Genomic DNA, 17,532 nt, shown 5'->3' on the forward strand with positions numbered 1-17,532 from the left:
TGTTGCCCGAGTACATCAGTGGGCCGCACTGTGGTAATGCCGATGAAGAGTCTGCTTCCTGGTTCAGCGCGTAATGATTGTAGGTAGCACAGAAACTTTGGGGTCCATAGCTGGAACTGCAGGCCGGGTGGGCCCCATAGGCCAGGCCCAGAGAACTCACACTAGATTGGTATGACCCTGCTTGGTGAGGGATGCCGTCAGGGGAAGCCCTGCTTTCCATGAAACGGTCATCCGCCCCGTAGTTGTCGACTGTAAGGGCGCAGGATTGAAAAGTTGTAATCCCGTGGTCCGAGTGGAAAGCCCTGACAGAGCATGAGCCACCTTCACCGCTCATCACTGAGTAGTCTAAGAAGCTGCTCATTGTAGCATTGTTCTACCGGGACCGAGGGACCGTCCACTCTGCAGACACCCTCTGGTCACTTCCTCTCTCCCCTCGTACCCTGAGTGACCGTGTCAACCTTTACCTATTTTTTGTCCCTGACAGAGGAGGGAGGGGGCCGCACGGGTTGATATCAGTGAACGGGTGCTGTCACGTGGGCCAGGGTCAGCCAGTGAGATACTTGTCCTTAGCCCCTCAGCCGGTGACAGATTGGTGTTTGAGTGGCTATTTAAATTACAGGCGCTCGTCGATCAAGGTGACGCACGTCGCCACTAATGTATTGGCCGAGCAAACAATGAGCCGGGAGGCAGACGGAGGTGGAGAGCTCCCGGGTCGCATGAAAAGCGGGGAATGGCAAACACAGCGTCTTCTAACCCCGGCTGTGCGCACACCGGCTGGGGGAAAGATTAACGTTTCGCCCTCTGCAACCTCTCCGTGAGGACGACCTAGCACTCTGACCTCAGGTACGGGTATTTTTGGAACAGAGAGGAGAATAGGAGTTTGTGTGGGTGCCTACATGTACACGTAGTGGTGCGTGTGTCATCCATGCGTGTCTTTATTGTGCCAGTTCTCTGCTGAATGGATAGCTCAGAGTGACAGTGCCACGGGCTATGTGCGGGCTGTCACTGCCCCAGTCCGTTGCAGTTTCACGCTTTACCACTGTGAGGGATTTGCTCAGTAAATAGTCACAGTTTGGCAGAGAGGGAGAGGCAGAACGGTTTCACTCCTGACACAGACAAAAAGTACTTCATTTCAGTTAAAGAGAGCTCTTTTATAAACCCCGAGGTCGCATTAGGAATGTCTGGCAGCTTTTCAGCTCCTGCTGGGAGGTCACAGGTGATGTAACGACAATCCAACATATTAAACATTAGGATGATGTAGTATTATTATTATTATTTTCTTTCCCAGGGTTATGGGGTCTGATTTCACTCCCACATGTATTCATTATGCATGTATAGTGATCAAATGATTTGATAATGTGGGGCCCGTCGTGGACCTATAACGCACCCATAGCCTGAGGTTCGAGTGTGGGCTGATTATCCAGTTAAGCTCATCAAATAATGCTGCTGAAGAAATTAATGGCCACGAAAAAGGAGTGTGTGGGAGAGCTGCGGCAGTGATAGCAGAGTTCCTGACCGAGCTAGCTGGGGAAGGACGGGGGAGGGGAGGGAGGCAGGAAGAGAGGATCACATGGAGAGATGAGCGCCCCCGCTGGCCGTAAACACTTAGAATAATATTTTCACTGTTTATTTGTGGTAGATAGATTAGACCCTACTGCTGTGTGTTTCAAATCATCTTTTATGCGCTGAAGTGACTGTCTCCAGTACTGTTGAGTCGTTCTGTACTGGTACTTGTACTTTGCTTGAGTATACTACTCAATACTTTAGCTTTAATAACTTCACTTTTCAGATTAAGAGTTTACCCACTGTACAGAGAAAGCTGAGTATAATGGTCTAAATTAGAAACCTTGTGCCACTTCAACCTGTATCCATAAAATTCTGCTTAGATATAGTTAGCATGAATAATAACCTGATCATGTTTAATACCTTTGATACTATTAGAAATGTGTTTTTGCTAATAGGCTGCCTATGCACTTCTGTTCTGTAGGTACATTTTTGAGTGCAAGGCTTTACATTGGATTTGAGTGATGCTACAGTGTAGCACAGCAGCTTTTACCAAAAATATTGAAATACTTATTGCACCACTGCTTGTAGAGTTAGATGCAAATAGATGACATGTAATCCTGTAATAGACACAGTCGTCTTGACAAATGTGACACTTGGAATTTTCATTATTGTGGTACAGAAAGTAAAGAGGTGGTGCAAAGTTCCCACTAGTGAAAGAAAGCGCAGTGGGGTCAATACACTCCCACCCCCTCCCCTCTCCTCTCCTGTCTTCCCAGCTGCCTCTACAACAGTAGTGAGTGGGCGCAGTGGATCCTGCTCTGCTTGCCTGTGGAAACTTTGCCAGGCCTTGGAGCATTCTTGGCTCTTTGTGTGAACCCATGTGTGCAGAATAGGCGCGTTGTCTCGGAATGATTTGGTTATACTGGCCCTGTGGGTAGTCAAGAGTGCAGGATCAGCCTCTCCTTCATACCACCCTCCAGTTGCCCAGTAGTCTAATGTTCAGTCAGTCGATGGGCTGTTTATGGCTTCCAGATTATTCGATAAATCGTTGAGCTCTCGAGCTTATAAATTTTGTGAGTATGTGAGTTTCTGAATTGATCCACACAGGCCAGCATCACAACCGGTGGTTGTTTTGGCTGTTCTCACACACAACACTGTTAAAGTGGAATAACCTATTGAGTCAAGTTGTGCATATGCTAATAACTGATTCCCATAAGTCAACTCAAGTGCAATACAATAGAGCAAGAACACTCATAATTCCTATATTGAGCTACGACTTTCTATACTAGTGTAACCCCCCCACCCCCAAAACCCCTCACAGTGTTAATAAAGCAAGCGAAATAATGCATAATGATTCTCTTTGCATTATAAGCAAACTATTCTTAGTAAATGTATGTCTGATGAATCACATACAGTCCACAAGTAGTCTGTTCTGAGTTTGGGTCACCTTTAACACACGAGGAAAGAGTACATCCTCATAAGAGCAGGCTGCTACTGCTGCCGCTGTCGCCCAGCCAGAGTCGTGTTTAAACAAGCTATAAAAAAGAATTACTACCAAATGCATGCCGAGACTCTGCCCCTTCAGCCCAAGAATTAGGGAGTCCCATATGAAAATGTAAGTGGAATTTTATTTGTGCACATTACGCCACAATTGGTCTCTTTTAATGTCCGTCTCATTCATGCCACGGAGTGATTTATGAGCTCCCAAAGGCAAACAGGCTACCCTAAGGCTCGGGTATTTGCCTGCAACATGCACACGCTGTTAAGAGCCCTGTCATGCTAAGATCCGTGCTGGCGTATTTGCTTTTTTATTCTACAAAGTGATGTTTGAAGGTGAAAATAAAAATAATCTGTATTTTTTGTTTCTGCATAAAATAGCATAGTGTGTAAAAACATTACCACTGTCTTTAAAAAGGTGCTAACTGTCAGATACGCAAGTCATTTTACTACATTGAAAAGTTTCATCAGAAAGGTTTTATATGAAAATGGCCTGCGTTGTCATTCTTTTCGTAACATAACATAAGTCTTAGGTGTGAACTTTTCATCGTAAAAAATCTTAAACTATAAAATTAAATTCCATAATAAAAGTAAAAGTTCAAACGTGTGTGCCTTCTCCACTCAATGCGGGATAAACTATTTATATTCATTGCCAACCTGTTGTAAAATTTGCATAACGTCTCTATCTTTTCATGCCCTACTTCTATTATTTTGCATATTTTGTACATGAATAATTCAAGAAAATATATCCGCTCTCTAAATAGGCAAAGAAACGACTCAAAAGACCAGAAAAAGGTTGTATCAAGTTAATTGTATTCTAACAAAAATATTCAAGACATTGGAAGCTATACAAAAATAAAAAATGACCAGGTTTCATAGGCCTAATATCATATAATTATTCACATACACTCATAATTTCCATTCCAAGAGATCACTTTTCTATGGTAACTACAAGTATGGTAACCACGTTTGAGCAGTAATGTCAGTGATTCAATTTCATCCTTACCTTGAATTAATCGTCAAGTCAAATAACAGAATAAATGTGCCGAATATACAAATAACACTAGAGTTATCGTGGCCTGATATCTATCCCCCACTCCAAAAACCGCTTATTGTTTGATTTCATAGTTAATAGTTCAGATGCTGCAGGTCGATTGTAGTTAGAGACTCTGAGAAAAAGTAGAAACTGTCCGTAGAAATGTCCACGGGGCTGTCCAGAGATTCTGACAAGCTTGGCGAAGCTGCGTCGGAAAGCTGTAGGCAGGAATCCGACGAGAAAGGTTGAAAATCGTGTATAGAAACATCCAGGGCCGGGGGACTGTCGCCATTGTCCGGGCCAGATGCCGAGCCGGGGCCCATTGTTGACATGCAGCCTGGAACAGTGGGTGACGGGTTGGGGAAATGTTTCAGATTTTTGTCATTGCTGTTCAGCGGCGCAGCAGCAAAGCTCATGGACTCTCCATTGTGGAGCTGCTGTGTGGAGCTAAGGGAATTGTTTTGAAAGGAGCAGGTATCCCTTTCCAGCAGGGCCCCGCTCCGCTCATACACGGGCCCCTCTTTCTCCTCGTCGCTGTGGATGCCGTCCTCCGCGCCGGGCCCTTTCCCCTCCACGTTGTGGTTTTCCTTGCTCTGGGTCTGCCGCTTGTGCTTCATGCGCCGGTTTTGGAACCACACTTTGACCTGCCTCTCAGTCAGGTCCAGCAGGGCCGCTATTTCCACCCTCCTCGGTCGGCACAGATACTTGTTGAAATGGAACTCCTTCTCCAGCTCCAGCAGCTGTGTGTTGGTGTATGCTGTCCTCAGCCGACGGGAGCCCCCTCCTCCCCCACTGCTTTCCACCATCTCAGGCGAGCCTGGAAAACATGCACCACGGTAGCGTGAGATTAAAAAGTGGAACACAAGGGTTGCATAGCCTTGCTAACGTTATGGCACCAAGCAGTGGCTCACAACACGCCGCAGCAAAATGGCCGCTTGAGCTACTAGCCTGTACACCCTTTATCAAAAAAATCATTACTGCATAAAGATAGTTGTACACATAAAAATAAGGCACAGCATGAGCGTGAGGCGAACACGGTGCACTGTGAAAGCAGTGAGGTCCAGGCTGGGGTGGGTTACTAATGAATGCTCCAGCTGCCCTCCTCAACGACGGCACTTCATCACTCTTCATTACTGTCACACATCAAAACTATGCTACGGTTAGGGAAATAAATCATCTTACATCATGCATCAAACTTTACCCAAACTTTTTCCTTGCTTCATTCACAGTCACAGCAAAGCAGCAACCAGAAATGTGTCAGCTAAAATGACTGAAGCCTGTTTGTTCTGTTAGAAAAGGCCTGTGGGGTCACGTTTAACAACAGATAGTGAACACTTTTATTTGCAGTAAGCGCTTTTTGAAATCACCCACCTTTCGGAGAGAAACACACGGGTCCATTGGAGATGGTGGTAGCGGTAGAGGTCGGCAGGTGGTTCTTCTTGGAGGCTTTCTTCTCCCGCATCCAGGGGTACTCCGGGGGTAAGGAGGCGGTGGGCAGTTGGTTGCATCCGTCGGGGCTGTGTCTGGGCCGGCCGTGCCGCGGATGGCTGCCCGGATTCAGGCTGGGAATGGTCTGCTCAAAGGGAGGAGGAATCAGTGTCGGGCGTGAAAGCGTCGAGCTCTTGATTGATGAACTTTGAAATGAATCAGCGACAGGGGGGAAAGATGTCAGGCACTCAGCAAGCGACGGCTGACTATTGATAAAACCGCTCTCTCGCTCGAATTCGTAATTCATCTCCGCTCCCTGAGAGCCGAGGAAAGTTTGCACGCGTATTTTTATAAATGCTGCGGCTCAGTGAGGACGAGAAAGAAAAAAACATTTAAAAAATCCCGGTGGTGTTTTTTCTATTTCACTGATTACGGCCGTATGGGGACCGAGCTACTATTAAACCATTGAATTCATGGAGACAAGGTTGAAATTGGACCGAATTGCCTGTCACATGATTACCTCTGCCCAATGACAATTTGGGCTTTAATCAAAAGAAGCTACTGTCTGCCTGATTGATCCAAAAACTCAGCCGAAGAACGCCTCGCTCAGCTGGGGGATGACTGTTTTTATTTACATCGTTGTCCGCTCCGTTTAGCCTCCTCTCGCCTTTCCAGTCCAGTCCACTAAGCTACAAAATGTGTTTTTTAAGAATGGCTGACGCTCACTATTACAGGCAAGGAGCCCAGCCTAGGGTGCGCGGATTCGTGCACTCCTCTTTCTCGTATTGTTTGAGGATGTCAGTCGAGAACGCCCCCACCACACACACACACACACACACACACACACACACACACACACACACAGAGGCAACACATTTCACGCCAGTAGCTATTCATTTAGGCAAGAGTCAGGCTTCAGAGGTGAAGAAAAACACGCTCCAAAAACTGATATTGTGACATCTCGACAGTAACAAAGTCCAACAATCCACTGTTTTCAGTGGACTCCAAGAAGAGAGGATTGTTTAAGGATACATAATAATAAAATATGTAATGCATCCACTGACATGTTGCAATAAAACGCCCATTCTTTACGGTAATACTGACAGATTTGACACGTACTGACAATTTCATCCTATAATAGCGATTTAACATTTACAACTGTATTGCAGAAAAGTTGTAAACGCACACAGGCATGCATGCATGCGCACTTGTAAACACTGAGGTTTTATTATAAGCTATTTCTGCTGACCCTATCATAGCATGTAGGCTTTTGTTTATTTCACAAAAGGTCGATTTTAAAACGAGGTCATGTGCGCCCATGTTCTTACACACACCTATGAACAATGGCTTAAACACACAAGCAGTCCTTCTTTTGTGATTGCTAACAGTCAAATTGTTCGATAACCAAAGGCTGTCAGGATTATTACATTATTTAAAACATTATTCTAATATTTAGAATGATTTTATTTTTCATGTTAAAAGTGGAAAACCCCAAGACAAGAGCAGGGTTTACAGGGGTACAGCAGCTACAGTGCTGAGACAGGAAATGTGCTGTATGTTCATTATCAGTTCTACCTGAAAATGCAGTGAAGCAAACACCGCTGTTACAACAAGCCCATTATTATTATTATGTGCACGCATATGTTATTGCATTGCTCTTCTCTGCAGCGTTTTGTTTTGTAGCTCCTCCAAAATGCTCCGTGAAATGCCACATTTGGGATGTTTTTCGTCAACCAGTACATGTTGTATTTTCATTAAAAATGGCTTAGTGAGTAAGAGAGAGGAAGAGGAGAAGTGGTAGGCCTCTCTCAGTTTGTTGCTTATATACCAAACAAAGAGTCCTGGAAGCCTGTGCGCGATCAATCTTACTCGCCAAAAGGTCTGACAGCTCGGTGCCCTCGCAACACATTTAAGGCTTCTAACTCTCCCCCGGATCAAATGCAGCCAGGAAGCGGCGAGAAACACTGGCCACTCAGATTAGAACCAGTTTCTGCTCGCAGTTATAACCGGGCTGTCGCTGGTGGGATTTTAAAAAGAAAAATAAGAATCTAGCTTCAAAATATGCGACCTTTTTTTTTTCTCAGAGGAGGTGGTAATGCGCCAGCGGTGAGTAAGGTTCCCCACCTGGCTTTTATCTCTGAATTGATACCAGGACGTGTATTTTGTCGTTTAGGTGGATATTCAGACTTGTAAACGAAAAGGACTGTGTGGTGGAGGACAGAGTTGCTAGGGGAAAAGATGGATGACTTTTTTTTTCGGAATTACGCACAGGCTTTGTGTGTAAGGAGAGGAGTGGGTGGGCAGCATTTAGTGGAGCCCGGCCTGTCCTACACACTTGTCTTTTACAGCAGGATTGATTTAGGAGCACTTTCCCACGGAGAGAAATGTAATGAAAGAAATGCAAATCCAATGTTTAAGTTAAAACGCTATTTATGTGTTATCTGTGTATGACGCATATGGATCAAATCAGTCTTTCTGTGCATGCGTGTACATGTGTGCGACCGTTTTTCTGTGTGTGTGTGTGTGTGTGTTGGATGCAGAAATACTAAGTGCATCAGCTTTTTTTTTTTTCTTTGACAGACCATGGCTCATTTGTTCTAGGTTTTCCTGCTAACCATATGTCAGGGCTAGTAATGTTCATGCCCTCCTGTATCAGTCAGACTGGGCTGAAAAAAATCTGTTGGTGCAAAAATAAGACTGTCAAAGATTAAGATAATCATAGAGACTGACCATGGCACAAAAGAATTTGACAAGAAAGCTAGAAAATTATTTAACTAGAGAAAAAAATGGTTTCCTGAGCATTTATATTTTAGAAAGTAACAACAAATAACTTTAGCTCCATGTGTGTCTGGATTATATTGTGAAATTACATGAACATAAATAAATTGCAAACAACGAAAAAAAAAAATGTAAATAATGTAAGATCATTTGTAGTCCCTTCATTTTAGGAGAATAGACACAAAGGGATACGTGGCCTCTCTTTCAGCTTTCAACAGATAATTTCCTTTCCTGAAACTACCATTATAACCGAGGTCCTGCATATTGAACTGGCTTTACGATGGCATCTGCAAATTTGCAGAATAATGAGCCAAATAAAGCCCCGTTATGATTCGAGTTCAGCATGTGTTCTGTCTGACCGGATTTGACTGACTGAACATTTCAGGGAATTATTTTTCCAACGATTTCTCATTTAGCTTGTTGTTTCCTCGCAGAGTCTCCAGAAGGGGCCGACTGACATTTTTATTATTATGGATGTGCCCACGCAGATGAGAGGAGGGGAAGAGGCCACCCGAGAGTTTTCTTCACGTGGAATCAAGAGGAGGGAGAAGGGGAGAAAATCAAGTAGCTTTACTCAGTATCTGACTTCATCTGCTGCCATTTACTTTAATGTTACTGAATATTAAATACCGCTAATGATTCGTTTTATTTTATATGCATAAATATAGATTAACCAGTTATCACAAACCGATTCATATTAAAACATTTGACTTGTTATTTTGCCAGGCTTCTCGTATACTGCCAGTTTTCTAAAACTGCAATTTAGCTTTAATGCTGACATAAAATATATATCATTAAAAGTATGTAGTAATATTTAGAAACTGTCTTGAATTGAATTATCTGATCATGTTAAATGTTTTTGCTGCGTCTAAATTAAAACGGGAGGATCTGTTATATTTCAATTATTTTATTTATTTCTTCGAACTGGAGCAGCATGGAATGTATGACATGGGGCAAGGGGGGGGAGGGGGGTCTGTTTCTCTTTCCTTCAATTAAAAAAAACTTTCTTTCTTTCAATTAAAAAAAACATTGCTAACCTGTGTCTTTCTTTCCAACCTTATTGCATGACTCACTGATTTTACCTTCGCTGAGATAATAAAACTAATAAAACACCTCCTCGAAGAAGATAAGAATGAAAACAAGGCTTAGACGTGCACCACGGCGTGCTGCTGCTGCACACTGCATGTATGGGCTGGATCCAGGGCCGAGACGCTAATTCTCCACCAACCTTCTCCCCCACACGAAGATCTCGGGAGTGTCAAACAATACCAAAGGACTCTAATCTGTACACCAACTAAAATAAATAACACTGAAGAAGTCCAATAGAACAAAACACAAGCAAGGGGAGGTTGCGTGTATGCTCATGGCCCTTGTTTTTTGAAAACGTAACTCCCTCAATCCGTTCTCATGGCTCCTGAAGGATCCTTTCACAAGTGCAACAAAATGCAAAACACAATTCTTCAGCTGCGGATAAATAAAACACCGACTAATTCACATTAAAAAGAATAACATATGTTCATAATACCCTGTTTGCAATTTTAAAACAAGATTTTAGAAACGATTAAATATGGCAATGCATACTGTACCCCCCTCCCTCCCACTCTAGACATCCTACAGCCCAGATAAAGGTCTTTGTGAGACAATGAGACGAGCAAATAGAGAAGAAATCAAGCAAATTGTGATTATTTATCCTAAACTACTACACACATCAGACTATAAAAACAGAAGGAAAAGCAGAGAGAAGATGGAAGCCGTGGGAAGGCGCAGAAACAAAGCAGTAAAGTGTCTGGAGGTGGATAAGACAATGGGCGGAGTGATCCGGGCAGCGCCACCGCTACAGATGCGTCAGTTTGGGCGCTTCCTGGATTCTTCCCTGAGAGTAGTGCGGCGTTAGGTCTGTGTACGTCGGTGTCGGATCACACACTCCGTGATGCTGACTGTTACCCATTGTGATTGCTCCATTGTAGTCCATGTTTGCGGACGGTGGGTGCGGGAGGTGGGTCAGACCGAAAACAGAGGCCCCAGAATTGGGCACTGAGTCGATGTAACCTCCGCTGACATAAACGGGGCTGCCTTGCATGTGAGTCCCGTAGTTGCCATTGCCTTGGAGAGGATGCGCGTCATACTCGGGCGTGGCCGAGTCTGTGCCGGGATACCTCTTCTGGGAAGGCGGGCAGTTGCTGAGGGAGCTGTTCAAAGGAGGGGGATAAGACGTGGCCATACCGTATGCGGTTTGATGAGGTTTACTGTAAGATGTCGGGGAGTGGGATTCATAAGGTACACTGTTTACAAGAGAATGCATAGAGTTGAGGTATCCTCCACCACCACTGGAAGCCGGGCCCACAGGACTCCGAGGGGACTGTCCGCCAGGGGAAGGCATCATCCCGACACCTTTCTGATCCTTCTTGTATTTCATCCTGCGGTTCTGGAACCAGATTTTGATCTGTCTCTCGGTGAGGTTGAGCAGATTGGCCATCTCTACCCTCCGGGGTCTGCAGAGGTACCGGTTAAAATGGAACTCCTTCTCTAACTCCACAAGCTGTGCACTGGTGTAAGCTGTCCGGGCCCTCTTCGATGCTGCTGACCCCGGAGGACTCTTGTCTCCGGGACAACTCTCCACTGTCAGGGAGGAGGAGAGTAGGATGTCAGTCAGTAATCCATTACAGACACACACAGAGGGGTGCAGAGGCAGAGACAGGAGAGTGAGAGTGAAAGCAGAACCGTGACACGCACACAGCTGATAACAGAACTCCCCACCACCAAGAGAGGGTGGGGAACAGTTTACTAGAATAAATATGGCCTGCTCCACTACTTAAACAGAGGTTTTATCATCATCCCTTTCCCCCTCCTCCCTCTTAATGTGCACGTATGTATGTGCTCGCTTGTCTGTGCATGCATCTCAACATACTGATAAATCAGCTCCCTACTGCAAAGCACGAGGGTTATCATCAGGGCTCTATAAGGCAATTAACAATCAACTCTGGGCCTGTGTGCTAAGTACATAGCTGCAAAGCAAAAATTGGTAACTATAGGTCAATAACTATGGAACCAGGTAACGTCAGATTTCCCGCTAAAACATTTTGACCCTCATCTTCCCGCCCGTAGCACACGAGTAGTGCAGACACAAGCGTTATATATTCCTCTGGATGTGTAAAGCAACTCGTCTTGCCCTCACTGCTAAGCCCCCCTTCTAAGAGGTTGGGTCTTGGCTGCAGAATAGAAACGTGTTGGTCTACTTACCACTGTGACAGGCGACCAACAGTCAATAAATTTCACTACCTCTCGCCCAAACCTGGAGTAAAAGGAATGCAGCATGACAGAACCTGACCCATTACGTTATTACAGAGATGAAACAGAAGTTAACACGTGGAGTGGGAGCAAGTATGCAGGGCAGTCATGTGATAAGGATAATTTGTGCACTCATCTTTTTTTAAAAGGCGTCATTTTAAAAGAAACCCATTTGGGAAAACGTTATGTCTGGACTGTTACTGCGTAACAAGGTTTTTTCATAGATGTTAACAACTCAATGTGTTGATACAACTAACGAAAACACCGCCTCTAAACAGAAGTCATAAAAATGTAATAAAAGGCCACTTTGCTTAGCATTTCACCTTTTACAAAACCGCCCATCCATCTGAGTTACACAAGTTGAGTTGAGCCAATGTAAAAGCCAAAGTCCCCATCTTGATCCATCACTTTTTCCCTGACTTACACATGTGCGTAAAACGTATCTAAAAGACTGAACTTACACCTTCCCAAACATGAATTAAAATGCAGCCACACAGCTGTGCATTTTCATTGCATCTATGCAAATAAACATCACCAAACAAATACCCCCCTAACTCCGCCCCACCAAGCTTCCCTCTAATCAAAACAGCAGGACACAGAGAAACAACTGTTGTGCGTGTTTGTTGTCTCTTCGGGAACATTATGGGATCAGTGGAGATGTGTGTTTACAGTAGGAACAGGTCAGCTGTAGGGCACAGGGACAATGAATAAAGGAAGCACATGATTCTTCTTAAGTCTACAACCTTAAAGTATACACCGCTGATAGTGTTTGGACCATCCTTTGGACAATATTCAGTAAGATTTGACTCCCTTTATCAACATTTCCTTATAGTGTGACTGTGTCAGGGGTGTTGATTACACTCTGTGGTTATTTTTGTCTTGGCTGCAGTTCTTGGAAAAACTCCAGGAACCCTGCAGAGGGAGCAAATTATATAAATATAATGCAATATAATACCACAAACCACTGACCCACAATGCTAGAGTAAAACGAACACCTCAGTGGCACTGGCACAGAGAAAAAAATAACCTTTCCAGGAAGGGTACTGTTGCGGTTTGTCCCCCTACCTCTTGACCTCTTACCAATCACCCACTCCTCCTAATATTGTGTTCTCTCTCAACAAATATATGCACCTTTGTGGTCAGAGGCTATGTGTGTGTGTGTGTGTCAACAGCAGTGTTTAGGTTGTGAGTACCTGAACTGGAGCTACTGGTGGGTTTCTGCTTGGTGGTCTGGCGGGATTCCTTCATCCAGGGGAAGATCTGTTTGTTGCGAGCAGTGGAGGTCGGAGAGCCGTTCTTGGCACTGGGCTGGCTGGGCCCGTTGTTTGTGTTTTGGCTGATAGCACCGGGGGATTGTGGGGGAGGAGGTGGGCCTGAAACCGGCACCTGCGGTTGATTGCTTTCGGGATGACCCTTGGACTGCGCCGCCTGAATGGCTGCGGTCCCGTCGCAGTTCTCCGCCATCTCCCCCGGCTTCTGAAGGGCCACGGAGCCAGCAGGAGACTGTAGGGAGCAGGCAGGTCGATGGTATTCACTTTCCACATGAGAAGCCCGGGGATATTGAACCTGATTGGCATCATAACTGAAGCCATTTGCGCTTTGATATGGGTAGCCACTGTAAATTGCGGAGCTGTCGTAGTAGGTTGCCTTTTGCATCTCGCCGTTTCCCAATATTTATTTCAGAAACTGACAGGGTCTTGACACCCTTGTAGAATAACATTGGCACCCTGTGATCACGTGACGCCTCTCCGCCAATGGCCTCCTCGGGTGAACCTAGGGTTACAAGAAGCACTGTGAGGAGAAGAAATGGTGGCGATCCATCTTACTTCTCAATACAGGCCTGACACTGGAGACTATGGAGACAAGTAGGGCCAGCACTTCTGTAGACTATTACCGTTTACCTTATGGCTTACACGGGGCACAAAGGCACGCACTAACCTTGCATTACCATCTGTGCCAAACAACATCTAAAAAAAAAAACCTTTTCGAAAGCATTTCAGATTGCCAAATCACTTTTAGGACCTAACAAGAAACAACATGGCGTTTTAAACCTTTGAGCCTATTAACAGCCAAGGTGAATATAGAATTACAGATCATCTTATGGGGGAGGAAAAAGGCGCTAGGTTAAACAGGTACTGTTGCAGGAAAGGCCTGGGTTACCACACAGGAAAATAATGTCTGTTAAAGTGTTATTCTACCAACAGTGTATCTTATTTCCAGTGTAGCAGGTGAAAACAATCCATCTGGTGTATAAGGTGTAACCCATTTTTATTTTTCATATTGCATAAACATTTTTCTTTAGTAACAGGGCAGACCTCAATGCGCCGTGCTTCCCATGCAACCTGACGCAAAGCGTTAAACAACGGCATTCTCCTCTCTTCTCTTTCTTTCCATGCTGCAAGACAAATGGAGAAGCCACAAGGAAACCTGAAAAACCGGGTAGGCATCCATGCAGCACCCTGACCACTGCATGAACTTTTCCTCGCAGGCCCATAATAATGGCTGTTGGTGCTGTCTGCGCAACGGCCCGTGGCGGTGATATATAGGGGTCAGTGGTCCGGGACGACCTGCACGGAATGAGCGGACCCGGTGACCAGGCCCGGTGCTCAGACGGACAGAAAGCAGGAGAAGACACAGCTAGAGCCTGCTGCTAAAACACCATAATTCATGCAGGTAACCGTGGCGATCTGCCCCTAAAAGATTATTGAGGAAACTATAAACTATAAACTATAACAGATTCAGATCTGCAGGTCACTGTGGGCACGTGTTTTACAATGTGGAATATTTAATGTGATGTGGACTGTAATGTGATTTTGAACCATTTCCAAATAATAATAATAATAATAAGAAGAAGAATCAGTAATTTTCAAAACAAAATTAAACCCGCCTTACTCGTTTACTACTTGGTTCTGAATTCATGCACTTCCTTTGTGTGCACTAGCATTAAGCATTGCCCATCGCCTTTGTTATAGAAGCATATAATGTGAAAACATTTAATTCATTAGTTGCAACCATAATTTCACGTTTTACCTCCTGACACCAATAGGCCCTGGTGTATTGTCTGATCAACAATAATGATGCCGCAGCAAAAACATTTCACAGTTCATAGGTATACACTACTGAAGTCCAGGAGCAGTCATATACTTGGAATATCTATTCATTAATTGACCGCAAAGGAGTGAGAAAAATGTGGAACAACTCCAGGTTTGTGCAGCCGTGCATAACATGAAGCAAATCTGAATAAAATGCGCCCCGGGCTTGCCCTAAGCACAGCTAAACCTCAAACTGAGAGAAGATGTCTTCAGTGTGTCTGTACTCAGGATGACCTGGAAAAGATTTCAGAAAGCTATGTGGTGCATATCTCCAGGAGAGCCATTGCTACAGTCATAAATGGCAGTGAAAGATAGACAAAAGACAGACTTGAGCTCTCTGCGCAGCCCTCTGCTCCATGTTAGAGAAATCTGGCTGCCTGACTGTGTGTGTGAACTCTTCCTGAACCGAGATCTAAGTCAAACGGTGATAAATCACCGTACGACACACAAACTCCGCCATTTACAACCGAGGGAGTCTAATTCTGGCCTGCTTACCTTATCCTCTGACGACGAATGCAGAGCACCGAGCAATATTTTCTCATTCAGCGACGAAATCGATCAAAGCAGTAATCCAGAGAAAAGTTTAAAGGCAGGGTGAAGCGGCAGCAGTAGCAGACTGCGCCCTGCCATACACCAGGCATTAGCAGCCACAACAAAAAAGGGAAGAGCCGAAAGAACCCCCTTTCCTTTTTTTCCTGTTCTTTTTCCCCTACTCGACGTGTATGGGTAAACCAAGATTACGAAAGCAGGCGTGAGCGCTCGGGTCAGCGAGATAAGAGTTATCTAGCCCCAAGATCGAATTTATCGTCATGCTATGGAGCAATGACCAGGGCTTCATAGCAATATTAAACACAGCCAAAGCTAAGCTGGGCTATGTGATCCTTCACCGGGATCATGCAGACACCAGTGAACTCCCCGAACCAGAGCGTCACTATAGACAAGAAAAATTATGCAAATGAAGTAGCGCCTTGGAAAGCCAGTTCAAATCAAGCGACTGCCTCTCCTCCTCCTCCCCCAGCCAAATGAGATAGTGTGTATAGAAACAACAATACGGTACAATTCGCTCCTAAAGTGTTGAAATCTAATATTATTTACTCCACATCCTGCAGTGGAATCATGAGCCCAGTGGATGAAATTGTGGAGAGGTGAGAATACAAAGGAATATTGGGTCGCTGACCATGCTGCTTTCCCATTTCCATAGGACATAAAGGGCTTCTATCCGCTGCTTAATCATTAACCTGCATTTTGTTAGCTGCACGTTTTCAATTCAGCGTCTGCCTGAATGGCTTCTATTTGTATTTTTAGTATTAGAAAGCAACTTCAGATCAAAGCCGTTTTCCGTGTACGTCAAGTGAAAACCACACCAGGAGGAGGCTGTGAAAAATGCCATGAAGTTTCATCACCAAAGGCAAAGCGGAGGACATGCAGCGAGGAGCAGAGGGAGAGGACAGCCGGCGGCAGGGGGAATCCCTCTGCATGGCAGCTCTGTGCACAGCCATACAGGAGGAAGAACGTCTGGAAAAGCTTCTCAGAGCTGCAGCTTCTTCGCTGGTTTCAGTCTCTGGGACACAATTCAATGATTACAAGAGGTAAAATACAGAAGCGGCGTGGGAGAGTGAGTGGGACAAAAATTCACGCGTGAGGATTTTTTTTTTTAGCCAACTCGGCTTTTTCTCTTACAAACGTGAAGTGCCACATTGTGTAATTATTTACTTCTTTGTCTTTTACTGAAATGCTGAGTCGTTTCCTTTTTTATAATGTGGCCCTGAGGAGAGTTAAAAGTGGCGTTGGCCGAGCATAATAAGACTTCAACGAAAAAGAAATGTTGACGAAATGAAAAACAATTTTTTTTAAAACGCCAGTGCAATAAACTATAGCAGCTGCAAGCAGATGGCTTTCACAGAAAGTCGTTTCTGAATGGAGTAAGGCACCGCTCCAAGAAGTGCGATTCCCCTCACCACTTTTATGGTGACAAATTACTACACAAAGACAAGTGGAAGAGAAGGAATTATGGCTTTCAGGATGGTCATAGTGCTGCTACAAGGAAACGCACAAGCCACGAGCTGCTTTTCTCTCCCTGCCAGTGCGTTGGTGAGCGTGAGTGCTACTTATTAAAAACTGAGTAAGGATATCACCATCAAGCATTCATAACACAAATCAATAAAGATATATAGACTTACCTAAGGCAGTTCAAGGTGTCTCGGAGACCGTGCGATGGCCTGAACTTACTGGGCTGGATTTCTACAATGAGGAGGGGAAAATGCTCAAATGAATAAACAACGATACATTTTTAAAAAAGACATTATATTTAAATAGTGTATTATTAATATAATACCGCCTTTTAATGTGCTCTGTGAAATTTATTTCCAAATAGATAATAGATAATAAAATGATTGTTCTGCCTTATTGTTTGAGTCCTGTGTTTAAATAAGCGTTTGTCGAATAGCGTAACACAAATCGGTTCCAATTCAATGCAAGTATTTTAAAAACAATCCTTTGGGTCAATATCTGGATCCAACAGCAGGCTTTGCGTTTAAGTATTAACATTTTTACAGCTTTGAGGAACAATAAAATCTAGATTGCTTTTAGGATTTTACAGCCAAATGTCCCTCAAAATAAATTCATAACCTTTGACTATGCTAGGACAAAAACAACATCACAACCAAAGAAATATTTCTGATAACATAAAAATGGGCCTATGCCAATAACGTGTTTTGTTGTTTCCCTGCTGGCCGCTAAGCATTTTCTCCACAAACGGATCGAATAGTCATTAGCTGTGGCGCACCATCTTCCCCAGGTCCCCGCGCCCATAAATCAAGCAGGAGCGCCGTGACCTCGGCGCGGCCGCGCGGTCCTGGATGGCATTCCGTCTTCCATTATATTCTCGTTTCCCTGGCGGAGCGACAC

At 44.5% G+C, this 17,532-nt stretch overlaps 3 protein-coding genes across 6 annotated transcripts in view; all 3 read right to left on the bottom strand.

Annotated features, from left to right (window-relative positions):
• Positions 1–467, bottom strand: part of hoxa1a (homeobox A1a) — a 1,555-nt gene extending 1,088 nt beyond the window's left edge. The window contains exon 1 of the mRNA XM_020614195.1: positions 1–467. This exon is cut by the window's left edge and continues 264 nt beyond it. Coding sequence (XP_020469851.1) covers positions 1–361 — 361 coding nt within the window. The 5' untranslated portion in view covers positions 362–467.
• Positions 468–3,805: 3,338 nt separating this feature from the next.
• On the bottom strand, positions 3,806–6,461 carry LOC109968131 (homeobox protein Hox-A2a). Its single transcript, XM_020614190.1, has 2 exons — positions 5,411–6,461; positions 3,806–4,856 (listed from the first exon to the last, which is right to left on the bottom strand). Exons 1-2 carry the CDS (start codon positions 5,772–5,774, stop codon positions 4,132–4,134), a joined length of 1,089 nt encoding a protein of 362 aa, XP_020469846.1. The 5' UTR covers positions 5,775–6,461; the 3' UTR covers positions 3,806–4,131.
• Positions 6,462–9,263: 2,802 nt separating this feature from the next.
• The window catches only part of hoxa3a (homeobox A3a), a 28,835-nt gene continuing 20,566 nt past the window's right edge, over positions 9,264–17,532 (bottom strand). For 3 of the 4 annotated variants that reach the window (XM_020614181.1, XM_020614178.1, XM_020614179.1), the window contains exons 2-4: positions 16,806–16,866; positions 12,727–13,306; positions 9,264–10,864 (exon numbers count right to left, since the gene is read on the bottom strand). In XM_020614181.1, coding sequence (XP_020469837.1) covers positions 10,080–10,864; positions 12,727–13,189 — 1,248 coding nt within the window. In that variant the 5' untranslated portion in view covers positions 13,190–13,306; positions 16,806–16,866 and the 3' untranslated portion in view covers positions 9,264–10,079. Of the gene's footprint in view, positions 10,865–12,726; positions 13,307–15,120; positions 15,492–16,805; positions 16,867–17,532 lie in introns of those variants that run through there. The other variant, XM_020614182.1, reaches the window with a different exon arrangement.

This window comes from Monopterus albus, unplaced genomic scaffold (assembly GCF_001952655.1).
Source record: "Monopterus albus unplaced genomic scaffold, M_albus_1.0 scaffold143.1, whole genome shotgun sequence".
Taxonomy (NCBI): domain Eukaryota; kingdom Metazoa; phylum Chordata; class Actinopteri; order Synbranchiformes; family Synbranchidae; genus Monopterus; species Monopterus albus.

Excerpts from the sequence above, each read along its gene's own strand:
- LOC109968131 (XM_020614190.1), bottom strand. The coding sequence starts at position 5,774 with ATGAATTACGAATTCGAGCGAGAGAGCGGTTTTATCAATAGTCAGCCG. Across the intron at positions 4,857-5,410 it reads CGTGTGTTTCTCTCCGAAAG|GCTCGCCTGAGATGGTGGAA; the intron begins GTGGGTGATTTC and ends CATGTTTTCCAG.